The sequence below is a fragment of the Ornithorhynchus anatinus genome, chromosome 17 (assembly GCF_004115215.2).
Source record: "Ornithorhynchus anatinus isolate Pmale09 chromosome 17, mOrnAna1.pri.v4, whole genome shotgun sequence".
Lineage (NCBI taxonomy): Eukaryota > Metazoa > Chordata > Mammalia > Monotremata > Ornithorhynchidae > Ornithorhynchus > Ornithorhynchus anatinus.
The window spans coordinates 15,782,111-15,809,134 of NC_041744.1; the positions used below are offsets into that span (position 1 = coordinate 15,782,111).

The following is a 27,024-nucleotide window of genomic DNA, read 5'->3' on the forward strand; positions in this document are numbered from 1 at the left end:
ACTAAGCGCTTGGAATGTACAAATCGGTAACAGATAGAGACAGTCCCTGCCCTTTGATGGGCTTACAGTCTAATTACTCCAAGCCCCTCTTAGGGTCACACCCAGTACTCTTCCAGTCTCGACTATGGGAGGGAGAGTCAAGCAGAGGCATACCCATTCCCTTCCTAACTTGGCCAGTGGCTAGCGAGTGGAAGGCAATCTGCCATAAGTCAAAACTCACCGGTGCTGGGCAGCAGCAGCACGGGAGAGAGTCGACGGTGGAGACTCAAGTTTACTGCGCGGAAGGAGGCGATGGTATACCACTTCTGGATTTTTACCAAGAAAACTCTAGGAATATACTACCGGACCAATTGCAGATAGAGAACGGGGAGTTCTGGGAGAGATGTGTCCGTGGTGTCGCTGTGGGACAGAAATGACTCAATAGCATAAGACAAGACATTTACTCCAAGAGCTCTTTTTCCTTTTTCCTTCTATTCAATTATATTTCATTTAGTCGTATTGAGCGCTTACTATGGGCAGAGAACTGTACTAAGCCCTTGGGAAACTACAACATGACAATAAGACATGTTCCCTGCCCACAGTGACATTGCCTCTGCAGGACTGAGGCCAGGGGACTTCCAGCTTGGATGGAAGGAGTGAAAGCACCCCAAAATTTAATGTGGGCTCAGCCAGTGATTTTTTTTTTTTTTTTTGGTATTCGTTGAACACTTACTATGTGTCAAATAGTGTTCTAAGTGCTGGGGTAGATACAAGGTAATCAAGTTGGACACAGTCCCTGTCTCACAAAGGGCTCACAATCTAAGTCGGAGGGAGGAGAATTTAATCCCCATTTTACAGATGAAGTAACTGAGGCACAGAGAAGTGAAGTGACCTGCCCAAGATCACACAGCAGAAAAGTGGCAGAGCCGGGATTAGAAACCAAGGTATTCTGAATCTCAGGCCACATGTGCTCTTTCCACTAGGTCCCCTGCTGTTTCTCAGTGGTCGTGCTGGGGACGGGGTCTGACAAGGGGGGTGGGGGGAATCGTGCTTGACCTCGGCACCTCTGCCATGGTTCCCACGGAGAGCAGGGATTGTGTTTGGCAAGAGAGATGGCAACAGGGTGTGGCAGCCCGGGGGCCGTCTCTGCAGTCGGGGCCCGGGGGTTCATGGCTGAGAGTGGCCAGCGTTGGCGGAGGTCTGGTGGGGATGTCCCTTGGCTCCATTTATGTAGCTGTAATTTCATGTATTTATATTAATGTCTGTCTTCCTCCTCTAGACCGGAATCTCGTTGTGGGCAGGAAACGTGTCTACCCACTCTGTTATATTGCATTCTCCCAGGTAAAATAGTGATTAGTTGCACACAGTGAGAGCTCAACCAATACAATTGATTGATAAAGGTTGGAGTAGAAAAGCTGAGGAAGAGGTGATGAAGTCATGATGAAGAGTCATTGACTGGGGAAAGACTATTTGCAGTCTAGGTTGGAGAATATATGGATATATTCAAATATAAATACAAAAATCAAATGCTCTTCTTTCATATGTGAGGATTACACTACTTAAATGGTTTGTTTTGTAGATATCAGATTTGGGAAAGAGATTGAAGGTTGAATGGGACCGACCATTCCAGTTCACACACACACATAAGCGTGCCTAGGAACTCATCCGTACCCATGGTTCAGCTCCTACCTACATCCAAATCACACCAACCCACTAGGCACCTCTAACACTCATGTATATGTTGATCAACATGCACTATTTATTCACTTGTTTATTCATCCTTCCAAACTCTACTACCAGGTCTATTTTTTTACATTCTCCTGCTCCCTGTATATGTAAAAACCTTTGTGCCCACCTATCTCCGCCATTAGACTGTAAACTTCTCGAGGGCAAGTTTGTAGCACCATGCTCTGCAGCCAGTAATAAGAAATGACATCGCGTGGTCTAGGGGAAAGAGCACAGGCCTGAGAGTCAGAGGACCTGGGTTCTAATGCTGACACTGCAATTGCTTATTATGCTATCTTGGGCAAGCCACTTAATTTCTCTGTGCCTCAGTTTTTTTATCTGTAAAATGGGGATTCACTACCTGTTCTGTCTTCTACTTCAACTGTGAGGTCCATGCTGGACAGGGACTGTGTCCAATCTGATAAACTTGTATTCACCCTAGTGCTTAGAATGGCGTTTGATACAAAGTAAGTGCCTAATATAACAATAATAAAAAAAAATGTGACAGATGGACATGCAAAGATTGTTTGGTTTTTCCCTAGTGTTACTTGTTGTCCCTTAGACACCTGACTTCCAGGCCGTAGCAGCTCTGGTTGCCTGGCAAAAGGTGGAAATAATTCCTGCAGCTGCTTTCAAGAGGTGCACGCTATCTGGGGGGTTTCAAGGTTGGTATCTCCCTTGAAAACTGTGCTATTTGTCACGTGCTTGCTATGTGCCAAGCACTGGGGTAGATTCAGGATAATCAGGTCAGTCCCTGTCCTATATGGGGCTCACAGCCTAACACGGAGGGACAAGTATCAAGCAAGTCACTTCATTTCCCAAGGGCACACAGCAGGCAAGTGGCAGGGTCTGGATTTTCTAGACTTTCTACACTTTGGTAGATGTTCTAACCAGATCCCTTGACTTGGTCTGTACTGTTTTCACTAATTGCCTGCCTCTATTTGTCTGGGAATGGTCCAGAATTTATAGGTTCATGTGTTGAGCCATTGTAGATTATAAAATATTTTATGGAGTTGGAGCTGGTCAGTCTCGATCAACTCCTCGGACTCTTCTGCTTCTCTTGATTCATTCATTCATTCATTCAATAGTATTTATTGAGCGCTTACTATGTGCAGAGCACTGTACTAAGCGCTTGGGATGAACAAGTCGGCAACAGATAGAGACAGTCCTCAATTTAAATGCTTGGATTTCCCTGTCTGGATAGGAGCACGCCCAGCCCATGCTCAGACTAGTGACCCGTAACATTCTGGGACATGGACTGGGGAAAAACCAGAGCTCTGAGGCTCTGGGCCTGGTGATTAAGAGGCAAGAGGAAGGCACAGTTGTGCTTGGCACACAGTAAGCATTCGAGAAATACGATTGAAAGAATGAATGATTGTGATTCCAGCATCTCAGATCTTAGCACAAATCACAGCCAGTATACATCGTCTGGGTGAAACAGTACACTGCTGGTAGAAACGTAAAGCTACCTTTAGTAGAAAGTATTTGTTAGGGAAACCCTAGCCGGGCAATTTAAATAGTAATCCTTGTTTTCTTTTGATCTCTGTAAATGTCGTAAGGTCTAAAGTTAAGCAGGACTTCAGTGATCACGTCCATGTTAAGACAAGAGTGTTTTGGGGGAAAGTTCCTTCTGGCAACTTGGTTCTGGCTACTTTTCTACTCAAGACAAGCCAAGCCGACAGCACGAATGACATGAGAGTAATCGTAAGGCGTCGTGGCCAGGTCAGACAGAACACGCTCGTCCCATCGGCCATCTCGGCCCAGGAACGTTGGTGTCACAGTCTTTCGGATTTTCCAGCCCCTCTCCGCTGCCGACTGGGAGATTCTCAGAGCAGATCCCGGTGTGCAGGCCTGCTGGCAGCAAAGCCCAGGGCCACACAGGGTTAATTTCAGTCCAGGGCAGCAGCTGTCCATCACATAGACTCCCAGGCCAATGAGAAGTCTTGCATGATGAATCAAGCCCCCCAGCCTGCTGCTCTGCCTTGACAAGCTCAGCCTTGGATCCCAGGTTAATTATGAAATCCAGGTTTACAAGCTCCTTTCATTAGACTGAAAATGAAGCTTAGGCCTTGCTCTTAGAGTCACAGGCTGGCTCTTGAAAGCCCTCTTCCCTTTAGCAAACCATCCCGCGGGGTTCTTCGGGTGGTTCTTCGGGTAGATGTGTCCACCGAGGAGTCATCAATTGGCCCACGGGGCATTGTAGATATATCTGGGAGAACTCAAGAAGCTGAGTTTGAATACTTCTCTTCCTCAAGATTCAGATTCCTCCCACCAGTGCCAGGGAGGGAAGGAGGAATGGGGTTGGAAATGCAATTCTCTCTTCCTCCTCCTCCTCCAAGGGCAATTTGTTTCTTTTAGTCACCACCCTACTCAGCTACAGAATGAAAAGGAAGAACCCAGAGGTTATTCTCTGTCCTCTCCCCCAAGCCCAGGAATGCTGGGACATCCGGGGATCAGAGGGAGGGAGGGCACTTGCTTTCTGTGCATCTCCTTCAGACACAGGGCCAGGGAACAAGAACCTCCCTTGGGCTCGGGGCCGGCCGTGCTACTGCTGGCAGATCCAGGGATTTTCAGCATCACAGTTTTCAGAATAAATTCCATCTCGTGAGAGCACAGCACATGTGTTCATTCCAGTTGAGCCTTTAACCTGGAACCTGTGCAGAGAAGGAGAAAATCTGTGTCAGTGTTTACAATGCCCTCCCCGCCAAAACATGACCACGGCCATGAAAACCAAAATATTGGATTCTCAGTGAAATCAGGCTATAGGCCTAAACCCAATGTAATACATGGCTACTCCATTCTTTTTTATTTGGGCAGGGGGTGGCATTTGTTAAGCGCTTCCTATGTGGCAAGCACTGTTCTAAGCGCTGGGGTAGATACAAGGTGATCAGGTTGTCCCACGTAGGGCTCACAGCCTTAATTCCCAATTTTACAGATGAGGTAACTGGGGCACAGAGAAGTTAAGTGACTTGCCCAAAGTCACACAGCTGACAAGGGGCTGAGCAGGGATTTGAGCCCTTGACCTCTGACTCCCAAGCCTGGGCTCTTTCCTCTGAGCCATGATTCTTTTCCATTTTGGTTGTGTTCTTTTCTCTGGGTCTGTGTCTGGGGGAGTGGAGGGGTTTGCTGAAGGCAGATCCTTAGTCGCTCAGCCCAGAGATCCAGGATCCAGGAGACTGAGGTGGACTTAGCTAGAAGAGGGGTTGTTACCATTTCTCCATCTCTACCTGAAGCAGCGTGGCACAGTGGAAAGAGCACGGGCTTTGGACAGGGCTCATGAGTTCAAATCCCGGCTCTGCCACCTGTCAGCTGTGTGACTGTGGGCAAGTCACTTAACTTCTCTGTGCCTCAGTTCCCTCATCTGTAAAATGGGGATTAAGACTGTGAGCCCCACGTGGGACAACCTGATTCCCCTGTGTCTACCCCAGCGCTTAGAACAGTGCTCTGCACATAGTAAGCGCTTAACAAATACCAACATTATTATTACCTTGGCCAGTGTCTGGGGGAGGGGATCTTACCCTTGTCTCTCTCCTCCCCTCTTCCTTCCTGCCTTCTGGATTGAGGTGGGGTCTCTAGGAGTTGGGGCAAGGTCTCTGATGCCCAAAAACTTGTTCTCCAGCAGTCAGGGAACACTCAGTGCTCAGAATGGATTAAATAAGAATATAAAAGCTAGGGATTGCTGGATTTATAGGACTCAGGGTGCTGGGAATTAAGCGGGGAAGACTCGCCAGGGGAGGTGGGATTTTAGGAGGGCTATAAATGTGGAGAGTTCTGGGGTGTCACATTTTGGGTGAAGGGAGTGAGCAAGGAATGGAGATGGGGGAGTATACAGTGATAACTTGAGAGGAGTGAAGAGAGTGAATGAACTGGGGAAGAGTTGGTGAGGGGTTTTTGTTTCATGTGGAGGGACAAAGGAAGCCAGGAGAGGAATCTGGGGAACAGAAAGATGTTTTTGGTGACAGGATTGGATTCAGAAGTACAAGAAGATAAAGAGGAGGACTATGGGGAAGGAGGATTACTTCCCTGGAAAATTAGCAAAATGAAGTCTCAAATTCACTTTCAATTAGTCAATCAGTGGTTTGTATTGAGTGAACATTGTTTCTCAGAGCAGTCAGTCAATTATATTTATTGAGTGCTGTCTGTGTGCAGAGCACTGTACTAAGTGTTTGGGGGAGTACGATCAACCTTATTGGTAGACAAATTCCTCGCCCACAAGGAACTTTAAGTGTAAAAGGGGAGACAGTCACTAAAATATATTACGGATGTGTACACAAGTGCTGTGGGGCTGGGGGTAAGGTGACTATCAAGTGTTTAAACAGTACAAATTCAAGTGTGGAGGCAACACAGAAGGGAGAGGAAGTAGGGGAAATGAGGGCTTAGTTGGGAAAGGCCTCCAGAAGGAGATGTGATTTTAATAAGGCTTTGAAAGGGGGGAGCGTGGTGGTCTGTCAGATATGGAGGAGGGAGTTCCAGGCCAGAGTGGGGATGTGGACAAGGAGTCAGTGGCAAGAGAGATGAGACTGAGGTACATTGAGAAGGTTGGTGTCATTGGAGTGAAGTCTGAGGCCTTGGTTGTAGTAGGAAACAAGTGAGTTTAGATGGTGGAAGTCTGAGGGCTTGGGTGTAGTAGGAAATGTGAGTTTAGATGGTGGGAGGAGAACTAATTGAGTGAAAGAAAATGATTTTCCATGACTGACATGGCATCTCTTGAAGTCCAGTGTCCCCTGCTTGTGGCTCTAGGTGTCCAGAGTGCCCAGTCAGGGGTTTGGTTCTTCTGAGTGCAGAGAGTCAGGGATGGAGGGAGCCCCAGGGCAGCTGAGCTGCTGCTTTGGCCAATGTTTGGTAGAGCAAGGGGAGTCATGGAGGACAGGGTTGAGAGGTGGGGCGGGGTTGGGGGATAAGAAGCAGTTTCTCCAGGAATGCTGGGGTCGAGGAGATGAGTTTGGGGATCACAGAGGGGATGGTGGTGATTTGGGAATGGGGCCGGGCCGGGCGGAGGAGGTGGGGCTGTGCCTTTAGCTACGACTCTGAGAGGAAATGAGACAGGGACACTAATCCTGTCCCTGGAGGTGTCTGGCGGGAGGCTGCGTCCCACTCAATCCTGTCTCCACTCCCCCTGGGGACCCGGATCCCCTGTGGGTTTGCTGGTGGCTCCTTCCCCCGGCACTGTGCCGATCAGGGAGGACCTGTGGGTTCTGAGCCCCATCCGGGCTGTGTCCTGGCACAGACCCCTGGAGCGGGCAGGGTCATGTCACTGCTGACCCCAGCAGGATCAGTAGCCCTTCAGAACTGGAGAAGAGCTGCAAGGATCTCAGGAGAGCAGGGCCCAGGGAGCAGGACAGAGGAAACTGGCATGTGGAGCCCGTGGCAACGGACAGTCATTCCCGCCTCCCAATCAGAGATCAAAATCCAGAAAATACTCACAGGCTCCAGTCGAGGGCAGAGCCGTCCAGCCAGGTCCAGTTGGCCCCAGGTCTCAGAATGTGCAGCCCGATCCGAAAAAAAGTTGAGGGTGGGATCTGTGACCACAGGAAGCCCTGGAGAGGGGACATTGGAGGGTGAGTGGAACCATAAGTCTCTGGAGCCTTCTCCTTCTGCTCAGACAGGATGAGAAAATGACCACTTCCCCATCCCATCTTTTCATCTCTTGCCTCTCCAGCTCCTCCCATCACCAGCAGATTCCAGGCCTTAATGATTCCAGACAGTAATGATTCCTGCACAAGTGGTGGGTGTTTTTGATTTTTTTTAAGCGGTATTTGTTAAGCACTTCTTCTGTGCCAGGCACTGTACTGAGCACCGGGGTAGATACAAGATAATCGAGTTGGACACAGTCCATGTCCCACATGGGGCTCACCGTCTGAGAAGGAGGGGGAACAGATATTGAATCTCCATTTTAGAGTTGAGAGAACCGAGAGGCATAGAAGTTAAGTGACTTCCCCAAAATCACACAGCAGACATGGCAGAGCTGGGATTAGAACCTGGATCCTCTGCCTCCCCAGGCCTGTGCTATTTCTGCTGCTTCCCTGTTTTCAATAGTCAAGTGGGGAGTGGGAGGGTGAAGGCAGACACGCCTGGATACTGAGCGATGCAGGGGAGGCTGGTGTTGGACAGCAGACTGATGCCGAGCTCCCAAGCTAAGGCCCTGGTCCTCACTACGAAATATTGCACACTTGGGTGGATACAAGTGACCGAAGGCTATTAAGTAATTTTGGTTCATTCCCCAGGCTCCCCTGGCAGGAACCAGTCTTTCCCAGTCCTCCAGTGATGGATTCCTAATGGATCAGCTCTAAGTCTGATCTGGGACAGGTAGGATAGGTGAGGTACCGTTCTCTCCCCAGTCAGTTGAATGCTTTATCTTAGGGAAAACTATAGCAAACTAAAGACTCTGGGATTCTCTCTCTCCATGTATACCTGTTTGTGTGAGTGTGTGTATTGGTGTGTGTACAGGTTCAGTCCTCGTGGTTTCAAAGGGGACACTTCTGATGGAAGGGGACCCTCCTGTACCTTGGCATGTCGCTGAGAAAACTGATACACAACAGACGATCCCATCCTCACTGTGCATGTGTCAAAATCGACTTTTGTGAGATTTTGCACGTGTTAACTGAAGGGTCTGGCATTGTTCTGATTCTACCTGTTATACTGTTTGTGTCATCTCCAAATGTCTGTTTAAAATGAGACTCCATTCCTGACTCCCGCCTTCTCCCCTCATCAGATTTCATGCCTGGTGAGGTCTAGAATCAGGGAAGGTGATATTTCCCCAGAGCACATAGGTGTGTGTGTGTATATATATGCATACTTATATAAATATGCATACTTATATAAATAACATACAAATATTATATTTATATCATTACTGTATATATTATATAGTTCATATATTATAGATAAAATATTATGTAATATATTATATAAAACATGTATTTTATATGTATTTTTATATATTATTTTTATATTATATATGTGTGTATATATATGCATATACATGCATATATATATCTGTTATTTATTTATCTATTTATATAATGTTTCTCCCCCTCCAGACTGTGAACTTGTTGTGGTCAGCAAATGTGTCTGATGTTATACTGTACTCTCCCAAGCGCTTAGTACAGTGCTTTGCACACAGTAAGCACTCAGTAAATACGATCGAATGAATGAATGAATGAATATTTCAGTGTCCAAAACACAAGGACCTTCCACGGGACTTCAAAGATGCCTCAATCATCCCTAACTTTCAAGAGAGAGTCAGATGCATTAGTTTTTGCAGCACGTCACTGTTGTCTCCACTTCTGACGAGATCCTAGCGGGAGTCCAATGAGACGGGCTACTATCATGTACTCTGAATTTTCCACTCACTGAAACTCAGGGTGTCATGAGAAGCAATGTGACTTATGGAAAGAGCGTGGGCTTGGGAGTCAGAGGTTGTGGGTTCTAATCCTGGCTCCGTCACTTCTCAGCTGTGTGACTTTGGGCAAGCTGATTAACTTCTCTGTGCCTCAGTTACCTTATCTGTAAAATGGCGATTAAGACTGTGAGCCTCATGTGGACAATCTGATAACCCTGTATCTACCCCAGTGCTTAGGACAGTGCTTGGCACATAGTAAGTGCTTAACAAATGCCATCATTACTATAATAACCTACAAATAGTGCTCAAGACCACAATGATTCTATGTGTCGTTGTCTCTTCTCTGCCTGGCAATTCCTTGCACTCAGCTCATCTCTTCCTACTCTCCTCCCTACTGCAACTGAGCTCCGACGCACCTTACAAAATCAGGCTCAGCACTGCCCTCACCCACAACCAGCTCTGCTCTCCTACTCTCATACGCATCTTCTGGGCTCCTTGGCACTGGCCAGTTCTCTCCTTTCCAGTTGTCTGCCCTCTGGCCTCAACCTGCAGGCTGGAGGGGGGCAAGAGAGAAGGAAAAGGATGAAATCCCTGTAAGTGGACCCTGGTTGAAAATGACTTCTTCTTGAGTTGATGCCTCAAATTTAGCGAGCCACCTTCCTGCTCAATCCTAACCCAGACATTTATCTTCCTGAGAGTTTGTGGCCCCTCTTCTCATACCCCAAACTCACCTTCCTGTGTTCCCGCTCTCCACCCCAACTCCTCCCCCTTTAGGTAGCTTGTTGGAGGGCTTTTTTCTACAGCTTCAGTGCGACAGATCCCATTTCTGTTCTGCTGGTACCCCACCTCCCCAACCTTCCCTGAGTCTAGAGTTCCTGCACTGCAGAGCCTCCAAGTCAGTCTGTCAAAGCTGGGATGTAGAGAGCAGAGGCAGCAGAGGAGAAGCAGGTGATGGAGGAAGAGGAGCTTTTTCTTTTTCTGTCTCCTTGTTTGCCTCCTGGTTTTTTTATGGAATTTGTTTAGTGCTCTCTATGTGCCAGGCATTATAATAAATGCAGGGGTAGATAATAAAAATAATGATGATGGTACTTGTTAAGCTCTATGTCCAAGCACTGTGTTCTAAGTGTTGGATCTTGTCTTATGCTGTTGAGTTGTCTCCAACCCGTAGCAACACCATGGACACATCCCACAACGCCCCAACTCCATCTGCAATCGTTCTGGTAGTGTATCCATTACGTTTTCTTGGGAAAAATACAGAAGTGGTTTACCATTGTCTCCTTCCATGCAGTAAACTTGAGTCTCCGCCTTCAACTCTCCCTCAGGTCGCTGCTGCCCAGCACAGGTGAGTTTTGGGGTAGATACAAGTTAATCAGGTTGGACACAGTCCCTGTCCCACAAGGCCTTCAATTCTTAATCCCCATTTTAGAGGTAAATGAGATGAGGTGAATGAGGCCCAGAGAAGTTAAGTGACTTCCCCAAGATCATACAGCAGACAAGTGGCAGAGCTGGGATTAGAGCCCAGGTCCTTCTGACTCCCAAGTCCATGCTTTATCCATTAGGGTACACTGCTTCTCCGGGCCTCTGCTTCCATTGCTCTGTGTGTTCACTCTATACGTGTGTGTGCACATGAATGTGTACTCCCATGTGACCACTGAGCCCTGAAAGACCCTCCCTCCCTCCTCTTTCCACCACCCGACCCACTTACCTTTTTCTGACTCTGTCCTTTTTCTCTGGGACTGGTTGCAATGTTAACCAAAAGGTCTATTCCAAGATTCACAGATATCTGTCCTTGAGGGCATAGGATGGGAATGGAAGCAGGGGCCCTAGATAGGGTGGGATCTGTCAGGGGACATAGTGGACTTTAGACCAAGAGTCCTCCCAATCAGGAACAGCCCAGGGTTACGTCTTAGAGAAGAGCCTGTGTTTGTAACCAAAGTAGGGTTTGTGCCTAAGATGTGCACCAGCTTGAAGTGGGGAGGGAAAGGACCACCCATCCTAGAATTGCCTTCTCTTAGTCCTGAACCCTAATAATAATAATAATAAAAAAAGCAACTGTGGAATTTGTTAAGCACTTACTATGTTTTAAGTGCAGGGGTAGTTATAAGGTAATCAGGCTGGACTGATTCACTGTCTTAATCCCCTCTTACAGATGAGGTTAGTGAGGCACAGAAAAGCAAAGTGAGTTGCCCAAAGTCATGCAGCAGACGTGGGGTGGAGCCAGGATTAGAATGCACGTCCTCTGACTCCCAGGCATCTGCTCTTTCCACTAGGTTACACTGCATCTCTGCCTGGGGAACAGTAGTTGGTCTATAGTGTTCCCCTGAGATGTTTCAAGCTTCTCATCTTTGATCCTCCTGGAAATTACATTGGCCATTTCCTGTTTTACTGGGGGATCCAGGGCCCACAGGGGAGTCCGGGCACTGAATTCTGCTTGGGGTCTCTCTGTAAACACACAGGTCAAACCCACACTCCTTAATGACAGAACCCTCAATCCCCAGGAGACACTTAGCTCCAAGTTTCATCGAATCCCGGCTCTGCCACTTGTCAGCTGTGTGATTGGTCAAGTCACTAAACTTCTGTGTGCCTCAGTGACCTCATCTGTAAAATGGGGATTAAGACTGTGAGCCTCACGGGGGACAACCTGATTACCCTGTATCTACCCCAGCGCTTAGAACAGTGCTCTACACATAGTAAGCGCTTAACAAATACCAACATTATTATTATTATCCCTCACCAGATCACATATGTTCTGAATCTTTGGCAGATTTGACTTCTTTTCTGCACAGAATGCGGTGCTCTGGTTCCATGTTTTCTTTTCATTATTTTTGGAAAACCAATAGCATTGTCCTCGGTACATCTTCCAGTCCACCGGGCACGTTCGTCGTCTGGGGACCGCTGGGAAGAGAAAGGAGATGAGCAGTTCTCGGGTCTCTGAAACCAGAATAATCCTCCCTGGATTCCGGGTTGAACATCTCTGAGGGCAGGCCCAGCTCAAACTCCATCGACCCAAGGGGATCTCTCTTCTCCAGAGAGAAACTTGGAGGCTTTTCCTGACTGTCATTTCCTTTTCTCCGATGTCCTTCTGTGTCACCCTGATTTGCTCCCTTTATTTACTGACACCCACCCCTGACCCCCAACCCAGCCCTGCAGCGTCAACCCCACAGCACTTATTTACATATCTGTAATTTTTTTAATATTTTATAATATTTTAATTACTGTCTCCCACTCTAGTCCATAAACTCATTGTGGGCAGGGAAAGTATCTGTTATATTGAACTCTCCCAAGTGCTTGGAACAGTACTCAGCCCACAGTACGTGCTCAATAAATATGATTGACAGAGCAGTGGATTGGGGACTCTCAGAGTGGATTCCAGGATGTAGTCAGAATGTTTTGGCAGATCAGGGAGGGAAAGGAAATGGAAGAGCCAGAGAGGAGCATCACACCTTGCAGTGCTCTATCCTGAACCTATAAGTTGGTGCTCAAAGCTCAGACCCCAATCCTATACTAGAATATGGTAGGCTCCATCTAAGGATATCTGTTGCCAATGGCCAATTTAATAATAATAACAATAAAGGTATTAAGCATTTTTTAAAAAATGGTATTTGTTAAGCACTTACTATTTGCCAAGCACTGTTCTAAGCAGTGGGGTAGATACAAGGTAATCAGTTTGTCCCAAGTGGGGCTCACAGTCTGAGTCCCCATTTTACAGATGAGGTAAATGAAGCACAGAGAAGTTAAGTGACTCGCCCAAAGTCACACTGCTGACAAGTGGCTGGGTCAGAATTTGAACCCACGATCTCTGACTCTCAAGCCCGGCCTCTTTCCACTAAGCCACACTCCTTCTCTATAATAACAACGGTATTTATTAAGCACTTACTATTTAAGCATGTACTTTGTGCCAAGCACTGTACTAACTGCTGGGGTAGATACATGATAATCAGATCCCACACGGGGCTCACAGTCTAAACGGGAGGCAGAACAGTTTTTAGTCCCTGTTTCGCAAATGAGGGAACTGAAGCACCGAGAAGTTAAGTGATTTGCCCAAGGAGACACAGCCTCCTCCTCTACCTCCTCCAGGCAGGGCCAAAATGATATTCCATACTCCGAGTGATGCCCTCGGGGCATGTTCCAAGCACACAGTGTAGCACGACAGCACCGTGGGCAGCGCTTTGCAGGATGGGGTTTCCTCGCCGCACCCCCTGCAGCTGCCATAGCCCCACAACTAAGTCATCCTTGCCACAAGTTTTTGCGTGAACTTCCAGGGGCGTGGCCACCATCTTTGGCAGCCGGCCCTGACCTCTTCCATAACTGCCCGCTCTCTCTGTGTCCCTGCACTGCCTGGAGGGAATCTGCTCTCTGTTAATTTCAGACCATGTCCTGGTTGGGGAGGAGATGAGTAGAGGGGGTGAGCGCCCATCCTTGCACTTACCTAGGATGCTCAGCGCGATAACTGCCCCCAGGAGGAGAACGATCACAACACATGCCACTTTCAAAGCAGCCCTGATCCTCTGCCCGCTTTGGAGGGAATCTGTAAGAAAAGACATTCCGTTGGAAACACAATCGAGGAGACAGCTTGGCCTACTGGAAAGAGCAAGGAGCTGGGAGTATAAGGCCCTGGGTTCTAAATCTGGCTCTTCCAATTCTTTGTCGTGTGACTTTGGGCAGGTCACTAAGCTTCTCTGTGCCAGAGTTTCCTCAACTGTAAAGTGGAGATTAAATCTTACTCCCCACTACTTAGATTGTGAGCCCCATGAGAGACAGGAACTACTTCCAACCTGATAACTTGCATCTGTCCCAGCGCTTAAAACAGTGCCTGACACGTATCATTTATAGTGATAATAATTGCAGATTCTTTTAAGCGCTTACTAGGTGCCAGGCACTGTTCCAAGCACTGGGGTTGGTATAAAATAGTCAGTTTGGACACTGTCCCATGCTGGGCTCAGAGTCTTAACCTCCAGTTTTCAGATGAGGGAGCTGAGGCACAGGGAAGTAAAGTGCCTTGCCCAAGATCACACAGCAGACAAGGGGTGGAGTGGGGATTAGAAGCCAGATCCTTCTGACTTCTAGGTCTGTGCTCTATCCACTAGGCAACACTGCTACTTGACAGAGTGATAACAGCAACTAAGATGGATGTAGGGAGAAGCAATGTGGCCTTGTGGAGAGGGCACGGGCTCAGGAGTTAGAGGATCTGGGTTCTAACCCTGTCTCTGCCACTTGCTGGTTGTATTATCTTGGGCAAGTCACTTAACTGTTCTGTGCCTCACTTTCCTCAGTCAGTACCTATTTTCCCTTCTACCCCTTAGACTATGAGCTCCATGTAAGACAGGGACTGGTTCTAATCTATCTTCTATATGTCCCAGTCCTTAGCAGAATGCTTAGCACATGAAAGACAGTACAACTACAACAAACATGACTAGATGCTCTGCCAGAGAGTTACATTTGTACCACCCAGTCTTCCTTCTGCCACCTTAAGCCACTTACCTTTTCTGGCTGTTGTCATTCAGACAGGTCTCCACTGCCCACCTGCGTCTTCTGCCTTTGCTGCTCGTTGTGGGCAGGGAACGTGTCCGTTTATTGTTATATTGTACTCTCACAAGCACTTAGTACAGTGCTCTGCACACAGTAAGCGCTCAAGAAATACAATTCAATGAATCCTAACTGGGACACTGGTGAGGGCTGGGGAGACACTAGCAGGCCACAGGGAAAGAAGAACTAGTTACTAGGTGCCAAGAATTGTACAAGCAAATTGGGTTAGACACAATCCCTGTCCCATGTGGGGCTCTCAGTCTCAATCTCCATTTTACAGATGAGGTAACTGAGCCACACAGAAGTGAAATGACTTACCTTAGTTCATACAGCAGTCAAATTGCAGAGCTGGGATTAGAACGCATGACCTTCCGACTCCAGGCCTGTGCTCTGTCCACTACGCCAGGCTGGATGGAGTGGAACTGGAGGGGCTCCCTGGGCTCAGAATGGCTCATCCCAGCCCTGCTAGGAAGTGATCAGCCTCTCAGAGCGGATTTATCCCCACAGCAAACCTCCCCTGAATCCTGCTCTGGTGCCCTGTGGCTGATTGTGAAGCAGAGCAACAACTCAACCTGTTTCCGGTTCAGACACTTTCTCTGGAGGTGACAGTATCACCTGCTTAGGCATTGTAATAATAATGTTGGTATTTGTTAAGCGCTTACTATGTGCCGAGCACTGTTCTAAGCGCTGGGGTAGACACAGGGGAATCAGGTTGTCCCACGTGGGGCTCACAGTCTTAATCCCCATTTTACAGATGAGGTAACTGAGGCACCGAGAAGTTAAGTGACTTGCCCAAAGTCACACAACTGACATGTGGCCGAGCAGGGATTCGAGCCCATGACCTCTGACTCCAAAGCCCGTGCTCTTTCCACTGAGCCACGCTGCTTCGCGTGTATTGTGTATAATTACATTGATTACAATACACAATATAATCATTGTGTATAATTAAAGGCTCAACTTCCCCCAATGTGCTTAAAATAGAACAGCTGAGATCGAAAGTGCCTTGAGTTCTCGGTTTGTAGAGAGCCCAGCATGGGAACACTGGTAAATACATCAAGAGAGTCCTTCCCAAAGTGCTTTTCAGGGACTAATTGTAATCATTACTGCTTTTTAGAGGACAGAGCCGGAGGCAGAATAAAGAATCTAAGTGGTCCTGTTAAAAAACCTTGTGCCTTCAATTTTTTTTAATCATGGAATCGACTGAATATTCAGGCTGAATGGCCAAGGGTCTAGTACACACACAAAAACACACACACAACCAAATCACAATTGTCAATCATGGTGAGAAGCTGTTTGGTTTGTTCTGCGCATCTCGGTTGCTACTAACATGCATCTTAGACAACTGGTCTCAGCTGTGCCTTTGAATTTTGAGCAGAGAACAGCACAGACCTCTCAGTCTGGGTTCTAATCCTCCTTCACCACTTGTCTGCTGTGTGACCTTAGACAAGTCTCTTAACTTTTCTGGGCCTCAGTTACCTCATCTGTAAAATGGGGATTAATACTGTGAACCCTATGTGGGACAGGGACTGTTTCCAACTGTTTCCCCAGCCCTTAGCATAGTGCCTAACATATAATAAGCGCTTAACAAATACCATTAAAAAAGCAAAACAAAATGCCACAGTGCTCTCTTGCTGTATGCATAATTATCCTTCTCTTTTATATTTCTTTTGAGTTTATACTTTTTCATCCTTTCATAGGTGTCTATCACCAGTCCCTCTCCCCTTTCATTCTTAGCTTGTGAACACCCAAACACTGTTCTAAACACTGGGGAAGATAGAAATTAATCAGGTTGGACATAGAGGGGCTTAAACTCAGAGAAGCGGCGTGGCTAGAGAAGCAGCGTGGCTCAGCGGAAAGAGCCCGGGCTTGGGAGTCACAGGTCATGGGTTCGAAGCCCGGCTCTGCCACTTGTCAGCTGTGTGACTGTGGGCAAGTCACTTAACTTCTCTGTGCCTCAGTTCCCTCATCTGTAAAATGGGGATTAACTGTGAGCCTTACTTGGCACAATCTGATTACCCTGCATCTACCCCAGTATTTGGAACAGTGCTCTGCACATAGTAAGTGCTTAACAAATACCAACATTATTATTAATCCTCATTTTACAGATGAGGTAATTGAAATCCAGAGAAGTTAAGTGACTTGCCCGAGGTCAGACAGCAAACAAGCAGCATGGCTTAGTGGAAAGAGCCCGGGCTTGGGAGTCAGAGGTCGTGGTATCTAATCCCACCTCCGCCACTGATCAGCTGTGTGACACTGGGCAAATCACTTCACTTCTCTGCGGCTCAGTTACCTCATCTGTAAAACGGGGATTAAGACTGTGAGCCCCACGTGGGATGACCTGATTACTTTGTATACCACAGCTCTTAAAACAGCGCTCAGCACATAGTAAGTGCTTCACAAATACCATCACTATTATTATTATTACGTGGTGGAGCTGGGATTAGAATACAGGTCCTTCTGACTCCCAGGCCCGTGCTCTATCCACTAAGCCACGCGGCTTCTACAGGGGCAGTTCATCAGGTATCCAATTATATCTATCCTTCTTGATCTCTCATTTTTGAGGCAGAGGAGCTCCTGATATGAATGTGTTTTAGGGTTTTGCATAATTAGCACCTCCAGGGACATTTCTCCACCACCATACCCTGTGTTTTCCCCAACCCACTGCAGGTAGGGCTAAAGGAGGACAAGTGCATCTATTTACTTAAAATCACTTGTGGGGCTCAGTAAAAGGGGAAGTTAGAGTTAATGTTGGCTCTGCACCTGGTGGGCCCTGAGTAAATACCGTTATTAGACTTCTCTATGGCTTCAGGCGTTACTTAAGTTTTCCGTTCCAGGTCTCTCAGCCCTTCCCGTCTATTTTTTAATGGTATTTATTAAGAGTTTACTAAGTGCAAGGCACTGTGCTACGTGCTGGAGTAGATAAGGATAATCAGGTTGGCCACAGTCCCTATCCCACATGGGGCTCACAGGCTAAATCTGGATTTACAGATGAAATAACCGAGGCAGAGCGAATATAAGTGATTTGCCCAAGGTACCACAGCAGAAAAGTGGCAGAGCTGGGATTAGAACTCAGGTCACCTGACTTCCAGGCTCATATTCTTTCCACTAGGCCTTACTGCTACCCTAGCAGAGAAGCAGCATGACTCAGTGGAAAGAGCACCGGCTTAGGACTCAGAGGTCGTGGGTTCTAAATCCGGCTCTGCCACTTGTCAGCTGTGTGACCTTGGGCAAGTCACTTAACTTCCTGGGGCTTCAGTTCCCTCATCTGTAAAATGCGGATTAAGATTGTGAGCCCCACGTGGGACAACCTGATCACCCAGTATCTACCCCAGCACTTAGAACAGTGCTCAGCACATAGTAAGTGCTTAACAAATACCAAAATTATTATTATTATTATTGGCATCTACTACCTGAATGGTCCTGAAATAAAAGCATGAAGAACGTTTAGCCCAGGCCATGGTTCTTCTAGACTGTGAGCCCGGCATATGCAGGGATTGTCACTATTTGTTACTGAATTGTACTTCCCAAGCACTTAGTACAGCATTCTGCGTACAGTAAGCGCTCAGTACATACAATAAAATGCATGAAAGAAACTGGTCTAGGATCTCCATTCCCAGCCCCACAGCACTTAACAACATATTTCTAATTTATTCATTATATTAATGTCTGTATCCCCCTCTAGACTGTAAGCTCGTTACGGGCAGGCGATGTGTCTGTTTATTGGTCTCTTGTACTCTCTCAAGCGCTTAGTACAGTGCTTTGCACACAATAAGTGCTCAATAAATATGATTGACTGACCGACTAAGAAAATCACACCGGGAACCAGTAAGAATTCTGTAAGGGGCTAAAGTGGAATAACTACTTAGTCCAATACTAAGTGCTTAGTAAGTGCTTCACAGACAAGTGTTCAATAAATACTATTTATGTGTCCACTAGCAAGCTGATTAAGTCCTCTTGTCCCTGGTTCCCGCTCCCTTCTGCATCATCTATATGCTTGGATCTGCAAACTTTGGGTATTTGGTATTTACTCTACCCCCTGCCTCACAACAGTTATGGACATATCTATGAAGTATATTTTATAAATTATTTATTTACATTTTTGTTCATCTTCCCCTTTAACTTGCTGTGGGCAGGGAAACGTGTCTAGCAACTCTGTTGTACTGCAGTCTCCCAGTTGCTTAGTACAGTGCTCTGCACACAGTAAATGCTCGATAAATACCACTGATTGACTGACTGACTGATTGTGCCTCACTCTCTTGTCTTGCTCAATTCCTCCCTTCTGCCTAGAACCCCCTTTCACATCCAGGGAATGTGTCTGTTTATTTTTATACTGTACTCTCCCAAATGCTTAGTAAAGTGCTCTGCACACAGTAAGCACTCAGTAAATATGATGAATGAATGAATCTGGCAGTACCCTGATCTCCACATCAGAGCCCTTTGAAATCACATCTCCTCCAAGAGGTCTTCCGGGATTTATCTCTCTTCTCTCCTGCCAATTTCGCTCACACCTGCCACCTCAACATTTCTGTTTTGCCCAGTCAATCAATCATTCATACTTATTGAGCACCTACTGTGTGCAGAGCACTGTATTAAGCACTTGGGAGAGTACAACAGAGTATAACAGAGTTCGAAAACAAGTTCCCTGTCCACAAAGAATTTACAGTCTAAGCACTTTGGGGTATACAGTCCACTCATCTTAGCACTCATGGCCATATCTTTATACTCTACTCCTTCCTTCTACCTCTGATTTATTTTAGTATCCATCTCCCCCCAGTACATTATAATGATAATGATGATGATGATGATGGCAGGGTGAACAGCAAGTACTTAAAGGAAACAGAGCTAAGAGCAGAGGTGACCCAGAAGGGAGAGAGGGAGGGGAAATGAGGTTTTAGTCAGGGAAGGTTCTACACACAGAAGGCATTCAAAAATGCTATTGATCAATAGATTTATACTATTGATACTATTGCTCAAATATAGATTGCAAAATGGAGGAGCAAGGGGGCAAGGCCCTTTCCCAAGGACACAGGAGTTGACTAACCTCATATTTTCAAAATTCTATTAAACCTTGACCCAGGGGGGCAAATCTCCCTCAAAGATGATTTGAAAAACACATTGAGCAAGCCTAAGTATTTTCTGAGCTCGTCTTTAGCCCAGACTTGGGAGTCAGAGGTCATGGATTCGAGTCCAGGCTCTGCCACTTATCAGCTGTGTGACTGTAGGCAAGTCACTTAACTTCTCTGTGCCTGTTACCTCATCTGTAAAATGGGGATTAACTGTGAGCCTCATGTGGGTCAACCTGATTACCCTGTATCTACCCCAGTGCTTAGAACAGTGCTCTGCTCATAGTAAGCACTTAACAAATACTAACATTATTATTATTATTACACTGTAAGCTCAGTGTGGGCAGGGGACCTGTCCACCAACTCTGTTATGTTGTATTCTCCCAAGTGCACAGTAAGCGCTCAATACATTTGATTGATTGATTCTGAGGCCACAAAAAACAAAGCTAATCAGACCCCTCCAGAAATGCATTGGAAACCAGAACTGACTTTAACTTGGCACTTTTCTCTACCTGGTTCAATTTCAATGTGGTTCAGAGCACCATTATTCGAAGGATTGAAAGGTGAGAGATGTTACTGGGGAGTAAGACCCATAGTCCATCCAGCACTGGATTCTAGCTCTGTCAGGGGCACCAGGATGATTGAAGGGACCCTGTGATGGTTGTCTTTCTGAGCAGTCATCTTGCCGTTTAGAGATGGACCGTCTCACTACCCAAACTTTTCCCTCTATATTCCTGTCTCTCCCTAAACCTGGCCTAGAGTAAGCAGCATTGCCTAGAGGAAAGAGCAAAGAGGACTTGAGTTCTAATCCCAATTCTGCCACTTGTCTGCAGTGTGAACATGGGCAAGTCACTCAGCTTCTCAGTGCCTCGGTTTCCTCATCTGTAAAATGGGGATTAATTTCCTGTTCTCCTTCCTACTGAGACCATGAGCACCAAGAGGGACAGGGGCTGTGTCTGACCTGATTATCTTCTATCTACCTCAGCACTTTCCCCTCTCAGGATCGCACCTGGAGAGCTTCCAGTACTCTACCAGTCTCAGCTAGGGGAGGGAGAGTCAAGCAGAGGCCTACCCATTCCATTCCTAGTTTGGGCAGTGGCTAGCGAGTGGAAGGCAATCTGCTACAAGTCAAAACTCACCCATGCTGGGCAGCAGCGGCAAGGAAGAGAGTTGATGGCGGAGACTCGAGTTTACCGCGTGGAAGACGGCCACGGGAAACTACCTCTGTATAAAACCCTATGGATCCACTACCAGAACAATTGCAGATGGAGAGCAGAGTGTTCTGGGAGATGTGTCCGGGTGTCGCTATGGGTCGGAAATGATTCGGCGGCATAAGACAAGACCTCAGCACTTAGTACAATGTTTGGTCTACAGGAAGCGTTTAACAAATTATGCAGTTATTAGAGTGATTCTGCCTCTTGCCTGCTGTATGACCTTGGGCAAGTCACCTAACTTCTCTGTTCCTCAGTTCCCTATCTGCAAAGGGGGGATTAAAACTGTGGGACAGGGACTGTGTCCCACCCTAGTGCTCAGTATGGTACCTGGCACTTAGTAAGCATTTCACAAATTCATGAAAAAATATATCACTATAAACCCAGTGTTGGCTATGTTGGGAATTTGGCTAGAAAAAATTGATAGATTGGAATTAGTGAGTACACCTCAAAAATAGAAGTGGAAAGTCTGGTATCTCTTAGGCGCTGTAGCGAATACTGGTGGAGAGTCAAATCTAGACTGTGAATTCACTGGCTGAAGGCCAGTGGCATAGCAGCGTGGCTCAGTGGAAAGAGCACGGGCTTTGGAGTCAGGGCTCATGAGTTCGAATCCCAGCTCTGCCACTTGTCGGCTGTGTGACTGTGGGTAAGTCACTTAACTTCTCTGTGCCTCAGTTCCCTCATCTGTAAAATGGGGATTAAGACTGTGAGCCCCACGTGGGACAACCTGATTCCCCTATGTCTACCCCAGCGCTTAGAACAGTGCTCGGCACATAGTAAGCGCTTAACAAATACCAACATTATTATTATTAATTCATCCCTTCTAGACAGTGAGCCCATTGTTGGGTAGGGATTGCCTCTATTTGTTGCCCAATTGTACTTTCCAAGCACTTAGTGCAGTGCTCTGTACACAGTAAGCGTTCAATAAATACGATTGAATAAATGAATGAAATCTTCCATAGAAACTGTTTATGCCAACCTGAGCTCACTCAGGAAAACCAGATACAAACTGGGGAGAAAATGTGTACTATATAAAACACAGCAGTTTTAAATTCCTCAGTTAATATTTGTTTTGATAAATAGATGTTGTTCACAAGAAAATTTTGGGGAAAGGCAGGAACCAGTCAATCGTATTTATTGAATGCTTATTGTGTGCCGAACACAGTACGAGTCACTTCGAAGAGTACAACAACAATGAACAGTCACATTCTCTGCCCACAGTGATCTTACAGTCTAGAGGGTGATTTGAGGATACAAAAAACTCGAATCTGGGACCTTGATAATAATAATAATTAATGATTATGGTATTTGTTAAGCCCTTACTATGTGGGGGGGCTATACAGATGGTAACTGTAGTTAGCAATGCTGGAGTAGAGATGCATTTATTTTCACTCGATCATATTTATTCAGCTCTAACTGTGTGCAGAGCACTATACCAAGCACTTGGAAAGTACAGTTCAGTGACAGAGACGATCCCTGCACACAATGGGCTCGCAGTCTAGAAGGGGGGAGACAGACAGCAGAGTTAAATCAATCAATCAATAATATTTATTGCTCACTGTGTGCAGAATAGTACTAAGTGCTTGGGAGAATACCCTACATTAGAGTGGGTAGACACAATTCCTGCTTGTAAGGAACTTACATTCTAGTGGATCCTCAGTCAAGTAGGCTTACCTTTGCAGATTTCCACAGAATTTGCTTGCTTTGTAGGAAAAAAAAATAAAGGAAGAGGAAGCAATCAGATTCCTATTTATAGCCTCATCTGAGGATCTGGAATTCTGTCCTGGGAGTTAACCTCTGGCTTTGGGGAGAGCTAAGGAATGTCCCTCCATCCATATAGGGACGTTAACTCCAGAATACTAGATGTTGGAGGCAAATGGTGAAATTCAAAAGACCACCAAAGTGAGCAATTATTATTGGGTGTGAAGGCTAAGATATGGTTGGGAACAATACTAGTGCCAAACATGAAGGAACCCCAAGGACACCTCTTTGGGTCATCATAATAATCGTATAATAGTAATAATAATACTTATGCAATTTGTTCAGCATTTACTGGGGTAAATATGAAATCATCTCCTCTCTACCCCACTACAGGCTTCCTTCCATTGCTATGAGTTCTCCAAACACCTCTTAATAATGTAATGTTGGTATTTGTTAAGCGCTTACTATGTGCCGAGCACTGTTCTAAGCGCTGGGGTAGACACAGGGCATTCAGGTTGTCCCACGTGGGGCTCACAGTCTTAATCCCCATTTTACAGATGAGGTAACTGAGGCACCGAGAAGTTAAGTGACTTGCCCAAAGTCACACAGCTGACAAGTGGCCGATCCGAGATTCGAACCCATGACCTCTGACTCCAAAGCCCGTGCTCTTTCCACTGAGCCACGCTGCTTCTCTTGAAACATTCAGTCCATGTTTCCCTCCTCAAGAACCTCCAGTGGTTGCCCATCCACCTCTGTATCAGTCAGTCAGTCAACTGTATTTACTGAGCGCTTACTGTGTGCAGAGTACTGTACCAAGTGCTTGGGAGAGTACAATATAACAATGTAACAGGAAAATTCCTTGCCCACAATGAGATTACAGTCCAGAGAGGGAGACAGACATTAATATAAACAAATAATATTACACATATGAACATACGTGCTGGGGGCTGGGAAGGGGGATGAATAAAGGGAGTTAGTCCAGGCAAAGAAAAGGAAGAAAGGAAAAGAGGGCTTTATCAGGGAAGGCTTCTTGGAGGAGATGTGCTTTCAATAAGGCCTCAAAGTGGGGGGAGTAATTGTCAGCTATTAAGAGGGAGGGCATTCCAGGCCAGAGGCAGGACGTGAACAAGAGGTCGGCAGTGAGATATATTAGGTTGAGGTACAGTGAGAAGAGTGGTGAGGTGAAGTAGGAAGGGGCAAGGTGATTGATTGCTTTAAAGCTAACGGTTAGGAGTTTCTGTTTGCTATGGAGGTGGATGGGAGGTTCTTGAGGAGTGCTAAAAGTGGCTTCAACGTTTTTGTAGAAAAATGATCTGGGCAGCAGAGTGAAGTATGGACTGGAATGGGGAGAGATAGGAGGCAGGGAGGTCAGCAAGGAGGCTGATAGAGTAATCAAGACAGGATAGGGTAAGTGCTTGGATTAAAATGGTAGCAGTTTGGATGGGGGGGAAAGGGTGGATTTCAGTGATGATGTGGTGGTCAAACTGACAGGATTTAATGAAGAGCTGAATATGTAACAGAAACTTCTTACCATCTGCTTTAAAGCACTCAGTCATCTCGTCCCCTCTTACTACAGTCCAACTCCCTGATTTCCAACTACAGTCCAGCTTTCACGTTTTGCTCCTCTAGTGCCAGCTTACTCACTTTACCCTCATCTCATTTATCTCATCACCAACCCCTTACCCATATCCTCCCCCTAGCTCGGAACTCCTTTCCCACTCACATATACCAGATTACCATTCTCCCCACCTTCAAAGCATTATTTAGATAAGACCTCCACCAAGAGGCCTTCCCTGCTTAAGCCTTCTTTTCCCTGGCTCGATCTCCCTACTACAATGTCTATGAACTTGGATTTGTGCTCTTTGGACACTTGATAGTCATCCCACTCTCAACCCCACCACACTTATGTACGTATCTTTAAACTATATTTTATAAATTATTTACTTGTATTAATGTCTGCCTCTCCCCCTCTAGACTATAAACTCGTTGTGGGCAGGGAACTCATCTGCCAAAACTGTTGTACCCTTCCAAGCACTTAGTACAGTGCTATGCACATAGTAAGTGCTCGACAAATGCCACTGCTAAAGATTAATGGGATGATGGCGAAGACTCTCCTACTATCCTCAGCTACACAACCACTTGTGAAAATAAATTCCATATGTCTACTCCCTGCTGAGTGATGAAATGTTTCCGGAAACATGACGATGAAAAGTAACTTTCCCAGTGTGCCTCATAAAGTCAGAAGGAGCCATTTTGTGTCTATTTTGCTCCCTTTAGACTAAGCAAATTGGGGGTATAGCTGTAACTGCAGTTCAGCGTCTGGCGATCTCTTCATTAGTAATAATAACTATGGTATTTGTTAAGCGCTTACTCTGTGCCAGGCATTGTACTAAGCGCTGGGGTGGATACTAGCAAATCGGATTGGACACAGTCCCTGTCCCATGTGGGGCTAATGATTTCAATCCCCATTTTACAGATGAGGGAAATGAGGCATAGAGAAGTGAAGTGACTTGCCCGTGGTCACACAGCAGACAAGTGGCGTAGCCGGGATTAGAACCTGTGACCTTCCGACTTCCCCGTGACTTTCTGACTCCCAGGCCTTGTGCTCTGTCCACTATGCTGGGCTGCTTCGCCAACAGAGTAGGTTTTACTAACTGAATTTTTCCCTAAAAAGTTTGTCAGCTCTCAATCCAACTCAAGAACCAAGAATTTTTCACTGGATAAGTCTACACACCCACACATGCCCCTCCCTGCCCCCTAACCCACCCTGCTCCTAAGTTCTGTTTAAAAAGGAAAGACAACTATATAAGACACATACACACCAATCCTAGAGGCAAAACAATTGTGAAGCAGTGTGAAATGAACTCACCCTGGGTTTGAGATGGGGCTGAAAGGCTGGAAGGAGAAGGATTTTTCCCCGGAAGTTTGATGTCAGCGTAGACTATGTCTCTGGACATTGCTCCGGGAAGGAGGGAAAATGGAGAGAAAAGTCCAGAGTTGAAGGCTTCTCTGTGCTTCTGGATGCCAACACCATGAGCTCTCTGCCTGATTAAGGAAATGTTGCAATTGCTGCTGATGGGGGATGGACTTCCTTCATAACATCATGTGAATGGGGAAGAGGCCTGTCACTAAACCAAAGCCACAGTACACTAGATTCTTAAGAAACCTGGTCCTCTGGACCACAGGTGGGAAAATGAGGCTGTGATCTACAGGGGGACTTGGGATATTGATCTCCTTTGACATAAAAAGAAACTCTTCCCAGGGAAGTAGGGGTAAGAGTCTCACCGCCTCACAGTCTCACCACCTCCACACTGTCCCCCGTTCTCGCCTATCCTGCCGTCGACCCCTGGGCCAAGTCCTCCCGCTGTCCTGGAATGCCCTCCCTCCTCACCTCCACCAAACTAATTCTCTTCCCCTCTTCAAAGCCCTACTGAGAGCTCACCTCCTCCAAGAGGTCTTCCCAGACTGAGCTTCTCTTTTTCCCTCTGCTCCCTCTCTACCCCCCACTTCACCTCCCCTCAGCTAAGCCCCCTTCCCCACCTTTCCTCTGCTCCTCCCCCTCTCCCTCCCCCTCCCCTCAGCACTATGCTCATCCGCTCATTTGTATATATTTTTATTACCCTATTTATTTTGTTAATGAAATGTACATCCCCTTGATTCTATTTATTGCTATTGTTTTAATGAGATGTACAACCCCTTGATTCTATTTATTGCTATTGTTTTTGTCTGTCTGTCTCCCCCAATTAGACTGTAAGCCCATCAATGGACCGGGATTGTGTCTGTTGCCGATTTGTACATTTCAAGAGCTTAGTACAGTGCTCTGCACACAGTAAGCGCTCAATAAATACTATTGAATGAATGAATGAATGAGTCCTGAGGAGAAGTGTTAAATCTCAGGAAATCTAAAAAGACTGGGAGGTGACACAGCTCACTAGACAGAAGTTGCATATGTCTCACTGTCCTTCATTTTTGAAAACAAGCTGATGAGAGTGTGAGTTCATTCTTGTGTGTGAGTGTCAGTGAAAGGCAATCTCTTGCATTCTGTGCCTGTGAAAGAATAGTTGGGCACCCTTTCTCTCTCACGCCTAGCGGCGTGATCATTGCTAAGAAAGGCTTTTCCATTAGATTGCAAATTTTTATAGGGTGGGGAATGTGCATCTCACTTCTACAGGATTGTTGCTCACTAAATGGTGCTGGTGATGATTATGAAGCTTGGACAGCAAAACGATTTCACCTAGAGACCTGAATGGGACTGCCCATATTCCCTAGAGTTTAGTTTAAAAATGGGGAAGGGGAATGTGATATCTAACCTCCAGCAGGACATGCACTTGTTTTGGAAGTAGTGGTGAAGGTTTGCAACTGAACCATCCACACTCTCTCACCTGGTGCTCTGGGCCCAGTAGTCCTCACGGCAGGGTGCCGGACAAGGATGGCAGGTGCTTCCGGAGGAAGTTGAACAGATTTCTCTTTAAGCTTG

The 27,024-nt window shown here is 46.4% G+C and overlaps 1 protein-coding gene and 1 non-coding gene across 2 annotated transcripts; one reads left to right on the forward strand and one right to left on the reverse strand.

Annotated features, from left to right (window-relative positions):
- Positions 1-3,063: 3,063 nt before the first annotated feature.
- LOC103168057 (killer cell lectin-like receptor subfamily B member 1B allele B) lies at positions 3,064-25,595 on the reverse strand. Its single transcript, XM_007662208.3, has 5 exons — positions 25,417-25,595; positions 13,476-13,574; positions 11,781-11,941; positions 7,129-7,241; positions 3,064-4,358 (listed from the first exon to the last, which is right to left on the reverse strand). The coding sequence occupies exons 1-5, from the start codon at positions 25,502-25,504 to the stop codon at positions 4,250-4,252; spliced, it is 570 nt and encodes a 189-aa protein (XP_007660398.1). The 5' UTR covers positions 25,505-25,595; the 3' UTR covers positions 3,064-4,249.
- Positions 20,627-20,764, forward strand: LOC114818066. Its single transcript, XR_003765887.1, has one exon. It is a non-coding gene; the product is annotated as a small nucleolar RNA SNORA7 (small nucleolar RNA).
- Positions 25,596-27,024: the final 1,429 nt, after the last annotated feature.